General features: G+C 32.4%; 4 protein-coding genes across 6 annotated transcripts in view; 2 read left to right on the plus strand and 2 right to left on the minus strand.

The window, feature by feature from the left end:
• Positions 1-266: 266 nt before the first annotated feature.
• Vps29 (vacuolar protein sorting 29) lies at positions 267-1,968 on the minus strand. Its single transcript, XM_076376385.1, has 4 exons — positions 1,862-1,968; positions 939-1,130; positions 633-868; positions 267-554 (listed from the first exon to the last, which is right to left on the minus strand). Exons 1-4 carry the CDS (start codon positions 1,862-1,864, stop codon positions 437-439), a joined length of 549 nt encoding a protein of 182 aa, XP_076232500.1. The 5' UTR covers positions 1,865-1,968; the 3' UTR covers positions 267-436.
• Positions 1,969-2,187: 219 nt separating this feature from the next.
• On the plus strand, positions 2,188-4,388 carry Rad9 (cell cycle checkpoint control protein Rad9). Of its 3 annotated transcripts, XM_076376293.1 has the most exons (7): positions 2,188-2,422; positions 2,530-2,732; positions 2,796-2,960; positions 3,039-3,200; positions 3,272-3,326; positions 3,407-3,443; positions 3,508-4,388. In XM_076376293.1, exons 1-7 carry the CDS (start codon positions 2,389-2,391, stop codon positions 4,223-4,225), a joined length of 1,374 nt encoding a protein of 457 aa, XP_076232408.1. In that variant the 5' UTR covers positions 2,188-2,388; the 3' UTR covers positions 4,226-4,388. The 3 variants fall into 3 exon arrangements, with proteins under 3 accessions (XP_076232408.1, XP_076232407.1, XP_076232409.1); XM_076376292.1 differs by having other exon boundaries at positions 3,039-3,195; positions 3,272-3,443; XM_076376294.1 differs by lacking the exon at positions 2,188-2,422 and having other exon boundaries at positions 2,583-2,715; positions 3,039-3,195; positions 3,272-3,443.
• Positions 4,389-5,272: 884 nt separating this feature from the next.
• On the plus strand, positions 5,273-6,890 carry Endog (endonuclease G, mitochondrial). The gene is made up of 5 exons (XM_076376295.1): positions 5,273-5,628; positions 5,793-5,986; positions 6,054-6,290; positions 6,367-6,547; positions 6,613-6,890. The coding sequence occupies exons 1-5, from the start codon at positions 5,359-5,361 to the stop codon at positions 6,709-6,711; spliced, it is 981 nt and encodes a 326-aa protein (XP_076232410.1). The 5' UTR covers positions 5,273-5,358; the 3' UTR covers positions 6,712-6,890.
• Positions 6,891-6,906: 16 nt separating this feature from the next.
• Crb (cell polarity complex component crumbs) overlaps positions 6,907-17,416 on the minus strand; it is a 66,090-nt gene continuing 55,580 nt past the window's right edge. Inside the window, exons 9-19 of the mRNA XM_076376291.1 lie at positions 16,847-17,311; positions 15,316-16,051; positions 14,224-14,626; positions 13,545-14,000; positions 12,612-13,364; positions 11,282-12,113; positions 10,684-11,053; positions 10,214-10,529; positions 9,537-9,854; positions 9,359-9,454; positions 6,907-8,755 (exon numbers count right to left, since the gene is read on the minus strand). Of these exons, the coding sequence (XP_076232406.1) occupies positions 8,528-8,755; positions 9,359-9,454; positions 9,537-9,854; positions 10,214-10,529; positions 10,684-11,053; positions 11,282-12,113; positions 12,612-13,364; positions 13,545-14,000; positions 14,224-14,626; positions 15,316-16,051; positions 16,847-17,311 (4,973 nt within the window). The 3' untranslated portion in view covers positions 6,907-8,527. The remainder of the gene's footprint in view (positions 8,756-9,358; positions 9,455-9,536; positions 9,855-10,213; positions 10,530-10,683; positions 11,054-11,281; positions 12,114-12,611; positions 13,365-13,544; positions 14,001-14,223; positions 14,627-15,315; positions 16,052-16,846; positions 17,312-17,416) is intronic.

Consider the following 17,416-nt stretch of genomic DNA (forward strand, 5'->3'; position numbering starts at 1 on the left):
TATACAAAGCATTTCGATGAATCGGAGAAGTAGGTCAAGTTAAATGCGACATTTCACGTACGCAAATGCGCGTACGTGACTAGAGACATGGCACGATCTACTCAACTGTAACAAATTGAAATTCATATATACAATACATACTTTTAAGTGAAGGGATTGTAAAAGGAATGATTTTGTTGAATGGTAAAAACACACGTGCATATATAAATCCTAAGTTTGTACACAACTGTGCGTAGTCTTATCAACTTTTAAAGATATGAAATGAATATTTGGTATTGTTATTTTATTTACAATATAATATACAATTTAAAAGTTCATGTTCGCTCTTATATTCTAATTCATATGCACTTGAGATTTGATACAAATTATATTTAAATTAGTATTAAATTTTATGCATGTTGTGTAAATGTATTATATTGTTGAGTATTCTTTAAGTTTAGGTTTTCTTGTATTCTATTCTTTCAACTTTTACTTCATCCCCTACAAGTTGATACACGTAAGTTACAACTGTTGAACTTTGAATATCCATGAGAACAAAAGATGGAATGACTGATCTATAAAACAAAATATTCATTTTAAGCAATTTAATATTATGCGTAAAGAAGTATTAAATATAATATAAAGAAGCTTACGTGTCCAAAGGATTATATGCTCCTGTTGCTGATCCAGGATTGATATAAAATTTATTTTCATGTTCATATGCTTCAAATTTATGTGTGTGACCTGATATCAAAATATCAACATCTAGTTGTCTTTGTATTAAAGCTAACGATTCTGGGTCTCCCCAAGGTACAACTTGATGACCATGTGATAATCCTATTCTAAATTGTCCAACAGTAACAACTTTTTGTTCTGGATAATTCAAATTCTGCGAGAACAATTTAAAATATGAAATGCCATTTATTATAAAAAAGCAGACAAATTTATATACTTTGTACCTCATCAAAGTCTCCTCTAACAACATGTACATCACTAGCCAATGTTTTTAAATAATCGTAAGATTCCTTAGTGCACAAATTGCCTGTACATAAAATATGCTGTATTCGACCAGGCACCAATAATTTCTTAAATTTACTTGGAAGACTACTACATCTGTGTGGAATGTGCAAATCACCCAATACTAAAACAAGCTATAGATAAAACATTAATTATAAATAAGACCTTTCTTTGGTAAGTATAACAAAAAGGGAAAAAAGAAAATATTAAATAATTATATATAATACGATAAAATATAGAAGGTATCACATAATTCATGATATAAGTTGAATAGTTGTGATGTTACTTAAAAGAATTCATTAGAAATAAAACAAAATGTTTTATATAAAGCTTAATCTTTCATTTGTTGATTAGATTATTTTATATGTATATACTACGATGAATAAATTAGAATAAACAAAAAGTAAGACAACATTTTTTTACACATTTATTTTTCTTAGATAATTTTGAAGTTATTAATAATAAAAATTCTTCAAAGCATTCTTTTACTATTTAGACTATCATGTTTTCTATATCTTCACAAATGTTTTTTACTATAATACTTCATGTTCTTAATTGCTCGAATCTTATATAAAAATAAAATTTGATATTTGTTCAATAAATAATATAACCGTTTGTTTAAGTAAGTAAAGCACTGTACGAAAAATTTTACTTTATGTTTCCAATTTATTTTTTTTACATAGGGTTATAATTATTGTTAATTATATGATACCGCGTATCAGGTTATTAATAATACTATATGAGTACAAGAAAATGATTTGTCATAAAATTATGTATTAATATTTCAAACGCATAGGTTATGAGACGTTATTTGTCATTATAGCAGTTTAATTTTCATCAGTAGCATTCAGTTTAGTTTGCTCACCATGATTTATTTAATAATATTTTTGAAACTACTATATAATCTTGAATATAGATATTCAGTTTATTGCATTTGTAAAAATGCAGTATGCAGCATAAAATCTACAGAAATGTCAAACACCATACTGAATGTATACAAGATAGATATAGATAGAATTTCGATTTTCGAGATTCGAGATGTATCATCTTATCGATAGTTGGTTTTTGCAACGCGCTGAAATATGAATTATGTGTTTTCCTACGTAATTTGTGTTTATATTATTCATGACGTAAACATTTTCTTGCAATCTTTGTCTATCAATAATATCTGTTCATAACAATTAGTTTTAATCACAATTTTAAAATATGAGCATGTATTTCTTACGTATTAGTTACGGTTAGTCGTGTATGAAATATTTATTGGCGCATTGTATTCAATTGCGCTCATCGTCAGTATTATGAATTCCTTTAACTGCTTTTTTCAGTTGCTCACTAAATTAAATAATACTTGATGGTTCGATTTAATACGTAACATAGTCAACCAAATTCAACATGAAATGTGTTGTACCGGGAGTAAATGTAAAAAGTATGTTCAAATTTGCTTCTCTAGGTTATATCAAGTTTTACTATAAGGGTTATATGTATATACATAAGAGTAAAAAGAAATATTTATATATGTGAAATGTACATTAGTTTTAGCAAAAGCTATTCATGCTTTGGCAAAAATCGGAGACGAAATGTTTATAGAACCACAAGAGAATGCCTTATCATTTCGCACGGTTAACATGGCAAATTCAGCATATGCTGACTTTACGCTTTTCCAGAGTTATTTCTCATATTACAACTATGGTGATTTACAGGAAAATGATACATTGAAATGTAAAATTTCAATGAGGGTAATTGTAAATTATTATACTTTTATATAATATTACAAGTGATCTAATACTTCTGTTTTGCAGAGTGCGATGACTGTATTTAAAGCTCCCAATTTAATAGATAAACAAGTGGAAACATGTCATATTAGATTAGAATCAAATGCAGCTGAAATTTTGTTCATTTTAAAATATAAAAATAGTATTACGAAAACTCATTTGTTACCTATATTGGAATGTGAAGTATTACAAGTATGTTTTTCATATTTCTAACATTTCAAATCTGGTTTCAATTATTCATTCTTTAAATAATACAATTATATTTTGTAGATTCAGTATGATAAAGACGGTCTATCGAATCAGCTTTCATCTCAATCAAGGGTATTGGGAGATGCATTACAAAATTTTCAACAAAATTTAATTGAAATTACATTAGAAGTTTCTTCACAAAAATTATTATTAAGAAATTATGTAGATGATACTTCAGGTAAAGTAAGTTTTTTCATATACAGTTTTGTATGGTGCTTATCCTTTCTATTAAATGTAACTTCATACCTCTTCAGGTTTGTCAAATACAACAAGGACACAACTTGCCCTTGGCAGAGGAGAATTTGATCGGTATGATATTAGTGGTGATCGAGCAATTACATTTTGTATGAAAGAATTTAAAGCTTTTTTAATATTTGCTGAAAATGTAGGAATACCAGTTAGCATATATTTTGAAGAACCAGGAAAGTAAGCATTCTATAGCTCTAACATACATACATATTAATAAAGATATTAATATGATATTTTTTAGGCCAGCTATATTTGCATTAAAAAACCCATCTTTTGAAGCGAATTTAGTACTATCTACATTAAATTCTGAAAACTGCAGCCAAAGTGAAACAACACTTGTTGTTCCCAGGCAGGAAAAATCTAAACAAAGAAGAGCAGTCAATAAACGTGTTTCTAAAAGATCTAATAAATCCACAACAAAAATAGAAACTAAATCAATGAAAATGAATAAAACATCAGGAAATGCTACTTCTAGTAATATGCATTCAAATTTTATGGAGAGAAAGAATGAGACAGATCGAGATTTTCTCACAGAAAACTCTGATGTACCATTAAATGTATCTGACAAAAACGTAACAAATAATTCAAACAAAAATCAACACAGTATATCAGCAGCACAACAGAATAATCTAGAAGAATCTCATAATTATGCTTCAACTAGTCGTAATATAGTGACAAAACGTAGTGAAGCATCTACAAGTGATAAGGCATTAGTAAACTCTGTGTTTTCCAGTATCTCGAAAAGAAAGTCTAGTAAGAAGGAAGCTAATAAGAAACAAAGTCCAAATAATAATAATTCTGATATTTTAGAGGACGCAATACCAAATTCTCCCTCTCCACCAGCCAAAAAAGCTCGTTTGATATTTCAAAAATGTTTCCAAAAAACATTTGATCCAACAACATTGCCTGGATACGATGTAATTTTAGCTGAAGATTCAGATGAGTGTTGTAGTGAATAAAAATATTTTGTATAATATTTATAATCATACTTTTAACAAGTGTCCTTGCAAAATTTTTATGGCGATTTTTACTAAGTTAATAATAGTTAATAGGTAACATTTTAATTATATTCAAACTTACTGTTGCATTTTAAAAAAAAGGAGCAACAGAAATTTGTAATTGTTAAAATATATATTTTTTAAATATAATTGTGTTTTAAATTTGATATTTGTTAATTATTGCACAAACAATAATATTGCAATAATGTTATTGAGATTTATTTTCAAATATGAGTTTCAATGTTGCATAATAGATGTAAGATCTGTATGAAAAACTTTCCACTTTTAAAAAAACTTTTTAACAATAAGTGAAGTAGAACATTAATTTTTTGTGAGTTCTGAAGAAATAAAAAGATTGGCAAAGATATTCTGTGCGAAATTGAGTATTTCCGTATTAAAATTTAAAGTATTTCCTTGAATTAAAAATGTGAGAAAATGCTTAAAAATATACATGTTACTAAATTTGAAGAGTAGTGAAGTACTTTTATGAGATAAAATTTGCAAGTTTTTAATAGAAAATTAAAGGTAGAATAAAATATTTTTACGTATGCAATTCTATAAAAAATATAAATGCAACATTTCATTGATCAATATGATTTTGATCAATTGAATTTGACCTAATCCAGACCTAAACGGCCATCAGTCGAAACTGGTCGAAACCCACGTGCATTTGTTTATACCTGTTTATACCTAGTTAGCGTTAGATCTGCTAAAAACAAAAAGTAATGTGTCAAATAAGTACGTCAAAAGCATTAAGTTTTACATACACATCATGTTTTAACCGTAGAATTCCTAAATAATACTTTTGAATTCTACATGTCGAATACAATAATTATACAATAATTTTGAATGTCTCAAAATGAAGTTCAGCTGTTCTTACAAATCATTTCATCGTATTACAAACGTAATAAAGTTATCGTATTACACAATATCCCTTTAAATATACATGTTATATACATATATCGTGTTACTCCATGGACATGATATAAACACAACGTTCACAACGCGATGTCACGTTGTATAAGTCAATGAAAAGGCAATTGAGGTTATGATAATCGTTAGTTTTCGTTAAGTGAATTATTACTGATTGAAGAATGAAAACGTTAACGAATATTATTTTGAAAGTGAGTACCTTATCCACCGTAGGTTTAGGTGGATGGTATCTCGGTAAATATTCGGAAAAACAACAATTGAATGCAGAAAAGAGAAACAATGGAGCGAGTATTTTTTCTAATGTAAATATAAAAAATATGCCTGGTTTGCCTCTATTTGGCACAGTTTCTGCAGCCACCGCATTTGTTCCCGCGGAAAGTGAGGCAAATATGGGCATAAAGTCATCATCAACAGCTACAAGAGTATCTGAAGTAAGTTAATGTTTTTTAAAATAACCTAAATGTTATGTAAACATTCAACCTCAATATTATAGTATGATTGTTAAACAGTTTTAATAAAATTTATCATAAATTATCATATATCATTTAGTATTATTCATAATATAATTGAAAAATAGTTATCTATGTGTTGATAGATTATGAAGTACGGTTTCCCTGGGTTAGATCACGTCAGATCATTTGAAGATTTTGTACTTTCTTATGACAGGAGAAATAGAGTAGCCCATTGGGTGTTTGAACATTTAACAAAAGAAAGATTACAACCCAATAAGGAGATTTCACGTAGTAAGTGTGAATTCAAACCTGATCCAAGTATACATCCCTTTTTTAGGTATGTATTTGTAATCATCAAATATGTGTATTATTAAACTGGTGTTAATAAATTTATTGGAAATTAGGTCAGAAAACAGTGACTATAAAGGTAGTGGATATGATCGTGGTCACTTAGCAGCAGCAGGAAATCATAAAATTGATCAACGTCACATAGAACAAACTTTCTACTTATCGAATATGGCACCACAAGTGGGTAGTGGTTTTAATAGGGATTCTTGGAACAGATTAGAAAAATATGTCAGAAGTTTAACTAAAATTTATAAGGACGTGTATGTTTGTACAGGTCCCCTATATTTGCCTAGGTAAGTACAAGATCTAATTTTATACATGCTCTTGTTTGTCAATTATGCAAGAAATTTAAATATATTATAATTACAGAAAAGAGGTTGATGGAAAGAAATATGTGCGTTATGAAGTTATTGGTGTAAATCATGTAGCGGTACCTACTCATTTTTATAAAATAGTTGTTGGCGAAACACACGATTCAAAGTTAGAAATGGAAGCATTTGTGATGCCAAATACTCGTATAGATGACAATGTACCTCTGACAAATTTTCTGGTAAGTTGTTACTTGTAATATATTAGGAGTTGCAATAATTAATATAAACATGAACGTTATGATAGGTCCCACCAGAAAGTGTGGAACGTGCTGCTGGACTTTTATTCTTCGATAAAATATCACGTGATAAATTAAGTAAAATAAATGGCAAGAAAACTGCTTAAAGATAATAATTATACAAAGTTAGATGAAAAAGATATTTTAGTAAAATTACGCGAATGTACAAATTATTTTATACTTCTAGTCTGTTTTAAACAAATTTTAATATATCTTTACTGTATAGTTTTTGTTGCATAATTATTAGTATAAAATGAATTTAGAACTATTATTTATAATTTTAAGGGTACGAAAGAAACGTGTAGTATTTAAGTATTTTAACTTTTATTGTTTTTGTACATTTAATTGTTGAAATTATAATTACTTATGCATATATATTGCATTTTGTCATATTTTGTCACAAAATAAGTACTCACATGTAAATTGCATGCACACATATTTATATTTTCTTAGTACCCAAAGTTTCAGTCTTGAAGAAAACAATGATATTTATTCTACAATACACATATTGAACAAGGATTATTGTTTACAGCTCATTATCGGGATATTATTGTTCTTAGATTTTCAAATAAAAACCATTTACACAAATTTTGCATTTGCTTTTGAATAATACATGTTGGATACGTTACGTTTATTAAATATTTTAACATACTTGGTATTATGTGACACTACCAAGATGTCTACTTTAAATAACAATCTTGTTTCTACAATATTACAATTCGATACTAATTTAGATGCTATCGATCAAAAAAATAGTACGCTAAAGTAGTTGTATTAAAAAAAGGTAATACCACAGATCTTTTGTTTCTATAAAGGATTATAATGTTTTACTGTAGTCATCAACGAGCTAAACCCTATCGAAAGAAGATGACTCTTTATTAACGGCTATATCATTTATATTAATAGACGAGAAAAATTCTCGCTACTTTGGTCGTGGTAGTAAATAATTACATACCAAATAATATTTGTTATTAAATACTATATTCGTATAAAATGCTATTGGTAAAATCGTTAATAATTCCTTCAACTTACAACCTAATTTATGTACAAAATTAACAAACGCGACGATATTGCGAAACGTAGAAACGCACCGACCATAAGTACTGTGTATGCCGCAAAAGATATCTCTTACGACATTTTTAGTTTCAAAAACCTTCACAATAATTCGTAACATAACTATACTATTTCGTGACGATATCTGCTGCAGCCTTCTGGCACCTAACTAGCAGATTAAATGTTATGAATACCATTATGCTTGAGAGATCTTAATACCTGTACGCGCTCGAGTGTGACGCGTTCCTGAAATGCGCACTTCCGATGTTTCTTTTTCACTTTTTAACAGTTTTTATAAATAAAATCTCCTTAAGTTGGGTAAATTAGGCACTACAATGGACGGGTCTCGTTACTTAGGTGTTTCTTTCGAGTATTCGTTTTTATGTTAAGGACACTTATAGAAGTTTTAAGTACACTTTGTAGTTGCATAATTCTTTCAAACCAGTTACATAACTGATGTGAAAACTTCGTAATACGTATATTCGTTTTGGCGTTAAATTTTGAATAGATCTTCATGATCGATTTGATTAGCAAAAATTTTACAGTCAAATTGTAATTATTCTAGTTCCGACGAATTTCATTTTTAATGTTACTTTCAAATTTTTCTCGATCCGTTATCATATCTCAGATTGTTCACTTAATTCTTTAGGTCAATCTGATAACGTGACGATAAGGTAGCATGGACTAGAAAACGCGATGAAACCTCGTATTTTCTTATTCGTCGTTTAAAGACAGCTCTGTCGAGAGGTTGATATTTTCGATTTCGTTTTTTCCAATCGACAAATACTGCAGCAACGATGCATACTTTCAAAAGACTAGGATTCGTCGACATGGAACATCCATACCATGTCCCCTCGTTACAAAAGATTTTCAAATCAATCTCTCTTCTGGTGGTGGCTTCATCACGTTGTCCATCTCTACTCGTGGATTGCTAAATTCTTGAGCGCTCGGACTGTATGTTCCCCGTGTTGCGCGTTTCTTTCTAGCCATCATAAACAATGCAACTAATGAGCCAACTGCGATGAGGAAGAGGCACCCAACTATAGGACCAACGATTACAGCTATATCGAGTGCTTGACTCCCCAAAAAGTTCACCGTCTAAATTAGGAAATACATTATAAATAAATCGATAATCAATGATTTTCATTTTCACAGTTTGCCTAGAAATGTAGCGTGGTAAATTGAGGCATTGAATGAAAGTGCCTTATAAACAGATAATAACTGATCGTAGTTCTGCAAGAGGCTGAAGTCCTCATCTTCCAATATTCCTATCACTCCTTTCCAACGTGTATTAAGAAAAGGAACACGTTTCACTTGTCTTACGAAAAAAACCATTTGCCTTCGATGTAATTCAAAATATCACATTCCGTTTTTCTTCACAGAGAGAAGCACATTTGTATGATTTGCTACGAGAAAAAACATACTGTGTGTCATCAAATGTCTAAATATAATCTTTTTTGTGACAAAACGATGAAATGAATTACTTCTCGAGGCAAAACCGATTCATGTTACTATTCATAAGAAGGAATGAAACGTATTCTTTTTCGTAGATAGTCGAGATAGGCTTATGTTTATAGCCTGATATTCGGGATAGGCTTTTAACGAACATCGACTTGTCCTAGTGTTCCAAATTTTACCATTCGATTAATTTTCTGACCACGCTATATTTTTAGACCAACTGTACGTCATATTAGTACGTACCTCTGTACAATTTTGTCCAGTGTATTCTGGTGTACATTGACACTTATATCCACCATCATCTCCGCAGTTGCATATACCTCCGTTTTGGCAGTAATCCTGTCATCAGAAACGGATGTGTGAAGATTAAGAAATTTATTAAAGCCATACTGACCGAAAAGAATTCGATGAAAAACAGTACCTCTTTACAAGGATCCACCATGCTGCAATTGTATCCGCAATAACCCGGTTCACAAGTACATTGATAAGTCCCTGCTAAGTTCTCACATCGACCGTGACCACAGCTGGTGGTTGGATCTTGACATTCATCTATATCGAGAGAACAATCGGGTCCCGTGTATCCTGTATCACTGCAGTCACACGTGAAATTGTTTACACCATCGTAGCATATACCATCGTTTTTACATGGTACGTTTCCTTCAGCATCTGGCGCACAGTCGTCAATATTAATTTCGCAATAAAGTCCGGAGTAACCAGGTGGACAAGTGCACCGAGGTGTCTAGAATTCAAAATAATCTATTATTAAATATACATCTTACATTTGCTCTTAAATGCAATAGAAAAGCATACCAATGTTTACAAATAAAAATTTAAATAAAGTTGTAAAATGCATTGGGTCATCCCACAAATGGTGCTTCTAAAAATTATTTTATTCGTAAAGAAATTAATGCATACTGTTATTTTTAGCAACAGGTCTGTCGAATATTATATTCTACCACATTTTCTAGCTATCAGATCATTTTTGGGACTCTTTCTTGGAAGATTCTTAGCTTTTTGAATTAAAATGTAAAAGGGGAAGACATTACTTATGGGATGACCTAATACTTCAGTAATGTAAAAATTGACTTTAATATATACCTGATATAAGAAATCGCATCTGCCACCGTTTTGACACTTTCGCCCAATACAATAAGGAACGTTACAAGTTGGACCTTCATAACCAGTCATACATGTACAAGTGAAATTATCGCCAGTTTGCGGATTTGCAATGTCAGTGCAAATACCACCATTTTTACAAGGTTGATTTTCGCAAGTGATTAAATTAATTTTCTGACATAGTTCGCCAGTAAATTGGTCTGGACATTCACAACGGAAATAACCGGGAAGATTTACACATACTCCGTCATGTTGGCAAGGACTGAGTGTTACACACTCATTTATATCACTGTCACACCTAACACAAGAATAAGATTCATAAGTGATGATAATATGAATTTGATTGTAATAATTTAGAGACAACAATGGAGATCAAACTTTTAATTAATATTATTAACAGAAACAATAAATAGAACTTATGCAAAAGAATAATTTTTCATTTAAAAACTTACAGCCATCCTTGCCATCCACTGCTACACATACACGTGTAATTAGCAATCCCATCTACACACGTTGCTTTATTTTCGCATTTATTATCAATGCATTCATCGATGTTAAACGAGCAATCGTCCTCTGTGTAGCCAGCAGGGCATTCACAAACGTAACTATTTGCTTTATCAAGACAGTGACCACCATTTTTACAGTTTGCATCAAAGCAAAGTTGACAGCCAATACTCTCGTGATATGTTGAATTATTTTCTTGTAATGCTAAATATTCTAGAGGTGTAAAATTAGCATTTTGATAAACTTCCTCGTATGTGAAGTAATGTAACAACATGCTACCAATTCGTACTTCACCCATGCACCCTTTAAAAGCTTCTCCTGTAAAGTGTAATATACCTTTTTATTAAATTGAATGAATATCATTTAAAATTTAAATTATAAAAGGAAACAAAAAGTTTCTAATTGTGACATTCTATAAGTGTACAATTTGCTAATTTATATTTACTATGACTTTTTTATTTTTTTATTTATTTAATTATATATGCATTTATATTTTTAATATAGTTTCTACGATTACAAACATTAAAAGACGATTGCAAAAATTACCTGACATCATATTATGAGGTGGTAAAGCCGTGGTCAATGTACGTTCAGGAAAGTCTACTGAGTTGTCTTGAATGCCGTTTCTATTTTCCAGTATTTGTTTATCAGAATTAACAGTAACATAGCTATGTCTGTCAGAGAAAGTAGTACCAAGTCCGCCTAAAGTGACCGTACCAGTAACCAGTAGATCATACCACAGAGAGAAACTGAAATTTGGGCTAACTTCTGACGTATTCTCGTCATTAGGATTTGCGTATTCGCATTCCATGGAATTATTATTTAGTCTTAATATAATGGATGTCCAATCTCCGTCACTTTCGGTTTTACCAAAAGCTAGTGTTCCTTGATTTTGCATATCCAAGCGCCAAGATACTGTAATCTGGTCTTTGTAAACAGAAACAGTGAAATATTGGTCTCCCACGCGAGGTGCGATGTGCATTAAAGTGCCACCAGTATTCGATCGATACGTGATTTGAATGGTGTCGATTGTTGAATCAGTTACATTCTTCTCTTCTACCTGATTATAAATATAGGTGAAGGAAGTAGTTACACCATTGAACGTAGCATTAGCTATACATTCGTAGCCATCATCGAGATTTTGACACTTCGATCCACTTGGACAATCTTGCAGTTGGCAGAATTCCATTTCTTGACATGTCTTTCCAGTATATCCCCGAGGACATTGACACCAAAAGTCGTTCCACGTGATGTGGCAAGTTCCATTATGGTTACATGGATTACTCACGCAAACATTATCGGATACGACACCTTTAAGAACTTTGTCATAATCAAAAGTTACGTTGCCGAATTGTATTGGGGTGGGAATGTCATTTGCCTGTACATAACATACAAAAGATATACTGTTAATACTCAGTAGATTGTAGAAATGCAAACAATATTCAATTCAGTATGTTATACATGATATAATTACACCTGGATATTTTTTTAACCCTTAGTGGGCACACTTGATTTTCGCATCGTGCGTGACTACACTGGGTCCATTTTGTTCGCGACTGTTTTTTTTACTGTTCTAAACTTTCAAAAAATCTAAAAAAATTCTCTAATACTTATTGAAGTTTCTATTTTAATGTACCATCGCTAGTTGAGTCAAATGTTTGTAGGATTAATTAGGAAAAGTAAAACTTCTTTTCAAAGGTATTTAAAAGTGAAAATTTACTGCGCACAAAATGGACCCACGGAGGATCCATTAAATTCTTATGTTATATTTGGACAGTATTTCTACTTGTATAATATAAAACTCCCTTCAGATTTATATTTTACGTCAGTAGGAGTAAGAGACTGACATATTATATTTATTGTAATATATTATTACCTTCAGAGGAAAAAATTCGACGACCATAGTATCAATTCCATTCGATATTTGAACATCTTGAATAATTCCTTTGAAATTAACTTGCGGAGCTTGGGGTACTTCTATTTGACGATTGTCAACTTGTCGTATATACCTAGATGCTTGTGGTAAACCTCCCAGATATAAGACGGTTACGTTCAATTGACCAGAAGCACTAATAGTTTTTCGGAAATATTCGGTACCATTAATCTTTACTTGGACCAATGTCACGTTTCTAATCACTTGTATCAAGTGATTGTTTCCATCATTTAGTTTTACACCGCCAACTGTATATGCTTCAGTACCGTTAAACTGAATTCTAACAAGCAATTCACCTCCTTCTAACTGAGCAGCTATGTAAGTTTTTTCCTGAGGCTTGAAATCAGTTTGCGAACCAGGTTCTGATCCTAAGTAAAATATATCACCTCTATCTTGTCTAGTACGAATAAACATAGAAATATCAACTATTGATCTAACTGCTCTTCTGGCCATGTCGGAAACTTTCACAGTTACATATCCGTTCGTGATATTTTCATATCCAAAGGTAGCTGCTGTCATATTATATTGGCAGGTATGGCCAAGATATGGTCGTTCGCATTTACAAGAAAAGTCACGCCACCTGTCAGTGCAATGTCCATCGTTCTTACAAGGATTTGGTGAACATTGAGCCTCGCGAGGGCAACCTGGTTCAACGTCTTCCATGTACACAGTTTTTGAAGAGGTGCCAGAGTATACCTAAACACACAGTTTTTCTAATTTAATGTTTCTATAAAAGAAGTATACTGTAACACGTATAGTGCTCCGCTGAGAAAGGTCATGGCAGCAATGCAGATCATTGAACCCAGAGCTCTTCTTATCAGCGGAACATAGTAATATTTTCATCGTATACTTTTTGTGAATTAAAATACAACATACCCATTCTCCATTAATAACGACATCCTCAGTGCAACCCACGAAGAAAGAGGGGCCATGTGTTAATCGTCGCAAGTAGCTAATAGTGCCACCGACATAAGTCATTGGGAAAGATGTGTGATTAGAATTAGAGCCCTCGTTTAAACTAATAGGATAAATAGTTTGTTCTTCGTTGGCTGAGAGTACCAAATGCGTGGCATTGATCGCGACAAACACCTTTTGCCAAGTGGAATCGTTTAAACCGCTGCCAATAAATACACCTTCCCATTTATTCAAAAGACTCGAGTGTAGATTCAGCTTGCCATTGACGAGTTCAAGAATATAAAATGTTGATCCTTTCCCGATAGCGAGCAACCCATTTGGCAAAGTAGTTCGAAAACGAAATTGAATATCGTATCCTTCGTCACGTGTTGTATTTACTAGGACGTATGAACTGCCGATCAAAGACATCGTCGTTACCTGCAAGCAAGTACAGAATTATATAAGTGGAAGCAATTAAGAACGTTCAATTTTCACCTTTACGCACCTTCTCCTGTGTAACGTAATTTGTGCAAGAAACAACGAGTGCAATTAAATCAAATGCATTGTGTTATTAAATATAAATTATCGTCATAATGTTAGAAGGTTTCTATTTCATTTGTATCAGGAAAGGAAAAGATATATATATGTAATAGCAACTTACGTAGTCACATATTTCCCCATGATAGCCATTTGGACAGGTACAGTTAAATTTGTGGATAGTTTCGTCGACAAGGTATGGCCAACAGGTACCACCGTTTTGACAGGCGTTTCCCTGGCAACCGATCAACTCAACCGAACAATTTTTACCACCGTACTCTGGATCACAGGTACATGTATAATCAGCCCTGCCATCAGTGCATACACCGTGTTTGCATGGTGTATATCTTTTGCACTCATCGATATCGTGCTGACAATGGTCGCCCTCGTAACCCTCGTCGCATTCACAGGTGTAGCCGCCGATGCGATCAACGCAAGTTCCAGCTTGACAAGGATTGCTATCACATTCGTTAATATTTACTTCACAGTTTTTGCCTGTAACACCTTGCACACACAGACATTCATATCTAAAAAAGTTAAGAATTTACAATAATCGTGTATTATTAAAATATATCATTCTTATTATCGATGTCTTCTTTTAGTTGAATCGGTGAGTTGAAGAATAGTCTAAATCCTAAATTAGCCATTTTCAAATAATTTCAACATTATGTTTAGACTCCAGAGCTAAAGTGTATTAAGTCACAGAAAATAAGTGAACTTACAAGGAAAGTTACCCAGATGATCAATTAGTTTTAAAAAACTAACCATTGGAAGTTATAGTACCCTGTCTGCTATTAACAGCAATAAGTGCCATTCGCTCCGAAAATTTGATATCGGGCTGAAAAATGATGTCAAGGTCTGCATAAATGAGATTTTTCCACAATTTTGTTATTTTTTAGGTTTTCCTAGGTATATGTAAAAAAAAGTAACTGAGATAGAAGAAAAAACTTGGGTCTCGATTTCGATACTCGAGTTATGATACAAGATTTTGGGTCAACCCAAAAAGATCAAAAACTATATCAGCAAAATCTGCCCACACAAAACAGATTGTCGTTAAAATCAATCCACCTAAAGTACGATTGTATTCCCTAATACTCTCTGGCTTTGGGAACCAGAGACATGCACAAAACCATACGTTGGAATCAAATATCTAGTTTATACTGGATTCATACTGTTCTTCAACTCATCGATTCAATTTATATTCTACAATTCTTACCCGCTGGCGTTTGCATAGCTAAAATCTTGATTGAAGATCGAAGGTAACGTTAACACATCGCTTTTATACAATTCTTTATTCGATCTTTCTAAGCAAGTACCATTGTACTGACAAGGTGAGCTTTCGCACTCGTTAATATCGACCTCACAGTTTTTACCAGTGTATCCTGCGTAACATTGGCATTTATAATTTTTAATATCATCTATACAGAGTGCACCATTTACACAAGGTTCCGAGTGACAATCGTCGATGTTCTTTTCACAGCGTGCACCTTCAAAGCCAGTGTCTCGACAGTCACACGTGTAGTTGTTAATACCATCGATGCATCGACCGTGGTTTAAACACGGTAATGGTTCGCAGTCGTCGATATTTATTTCGCAATTTAATCCACGGAAACCGGATGAGCATACACACGTGTAACTTGCGATTTCATCGAGACAAGTTGCACCGTTTAGGCAAGGATTACTTTCGCATTCGTTTACATCCACGTCGCAGGTTTTGCCAGAGTAACCAGGTGGGCACTGGCACTCGAAGGTGTTAATACCATCGATACACGAGGCGTTATTTTTGCAAGGACCACATAAACACTCATCGATGTTGATGTCGCAATGGTCACCAGAAAATCCTGGTCTACAGAAGCAATTGTAGCCACCGTTATTGTTCACGCAAATTCCGTTATTACACAAAGAGCTGCCCATTATCTCGCATTCATCCACATCTTCGTCGCAAAACTGGCCTGAAAATTTGAGTAATATAGATAATTAGTGTTATAAAGTTCCACGTAGAACATATTTGTAAGTTTCCAAATAGAGATTTTCAGAGAGAGTGTAAAAAACTTTGGTAAACTGTTTAGGATATTAAGTGCAAAGCTTTATATGAACACAGACTTCGTTCTCTGCACCTACATAGATACAGTAGTTTAATGTTTTACTGTTACTATAACAAATATCATAAACTTGATATTAACAGAAGAACTTAGAAGAAAATGAGATGGGATGAAGTAACATTAATAGCAAGTTAAAATTCAGATTGACTAAAATAAATATTCAAAATGTAAAAGCATTGCAAAATGGGTGATTTATGCTTATGGTTATTGGGGTTCTTAAATTTTAACTTTTTAGATCACTACGTATGGAAATATTTAAAATAAATAATGCAGAGTGCTGAAATGCACATATATGGATAATTATATCAAAGAATGATTAACATGTAAATTTAATTTCTTCAATCCGTGGCTTCTAAAGATGATTTTATCTGCGAAAATAACTAATACAGGTGTATTGAATTAATAATGTGTTGAGCATTACTTTTGAAAACTACATTTCAGATTCCAAACTGTGTTTGAATCTCTTTCTCAAAAAATTCCAATTGACGTTATTCATGGAATGATTTGACACATAAATAATAAGAATATCTTTTATGTTCACCTTTTACATAATGTGTCAAAGTTTTCTATACTTGCCCAAACAACATTTATATCCACATTTGTGAATGACAGTGATTTATGAATTAGTTTTAGTCAATAATTTACCTTGAAAACCATCCTTGCACTTGCACTCAAAACCCGGTTCTCCAAGATCGATACACGTGCCGTTGTTGCAAGGTTTTGTCGCGCAATGATCAATGATAAGAGTGCAATTAGGGTCTCTATAACCCTCACGACATTTACATTCAAATCCATCAATACCATCGACGCAAACTTTACCATCGGGGCATATAATATCAACGCAGTCGTCCACATTGATATCGCAAGCTTTGCCCTCAAAACCCCGTGGACACTTGCATATAAATTCGTGTCGCAATCCTGGTGGCACAGTGCAGTTCCCATTATTTTGACATGGGTTCATTGCGCAGACATTGTACTCATGCTCACAATTTTCATCCATGTAATCACTCGTGCAGTTGCATGTGTATCCATTAATCTGGTCAATGCATGTGCCACCATTCTGGCAAGGTTGTGACAAACATTCGTCCACGTTGATCTGACAGTTTTTCCCTAGTGGTATTAAAGTAAGCTTTTAGCACAGGGTGTGAGCATTAGTTAAACAGAATGTTTGTACACTTTACGTATTTGTCTTATTTAAATAAGAAGCTATCAACC

Source organism: Calliopsis andreniformis, chromosome 4, assembly GCF_051401765.1.
Source record: "Calliopsis andreniformis isolate RMS-2024a chromosome 4, iyCalAndr_principal, whole genome shotgun sequence".
Lineage (NCBI taxonomy): Eukaryota > Metazoa > Arthropoda > Insecta > Hymenoptera > Andrenidae > Calliopsis > Calliopsis andreniformis.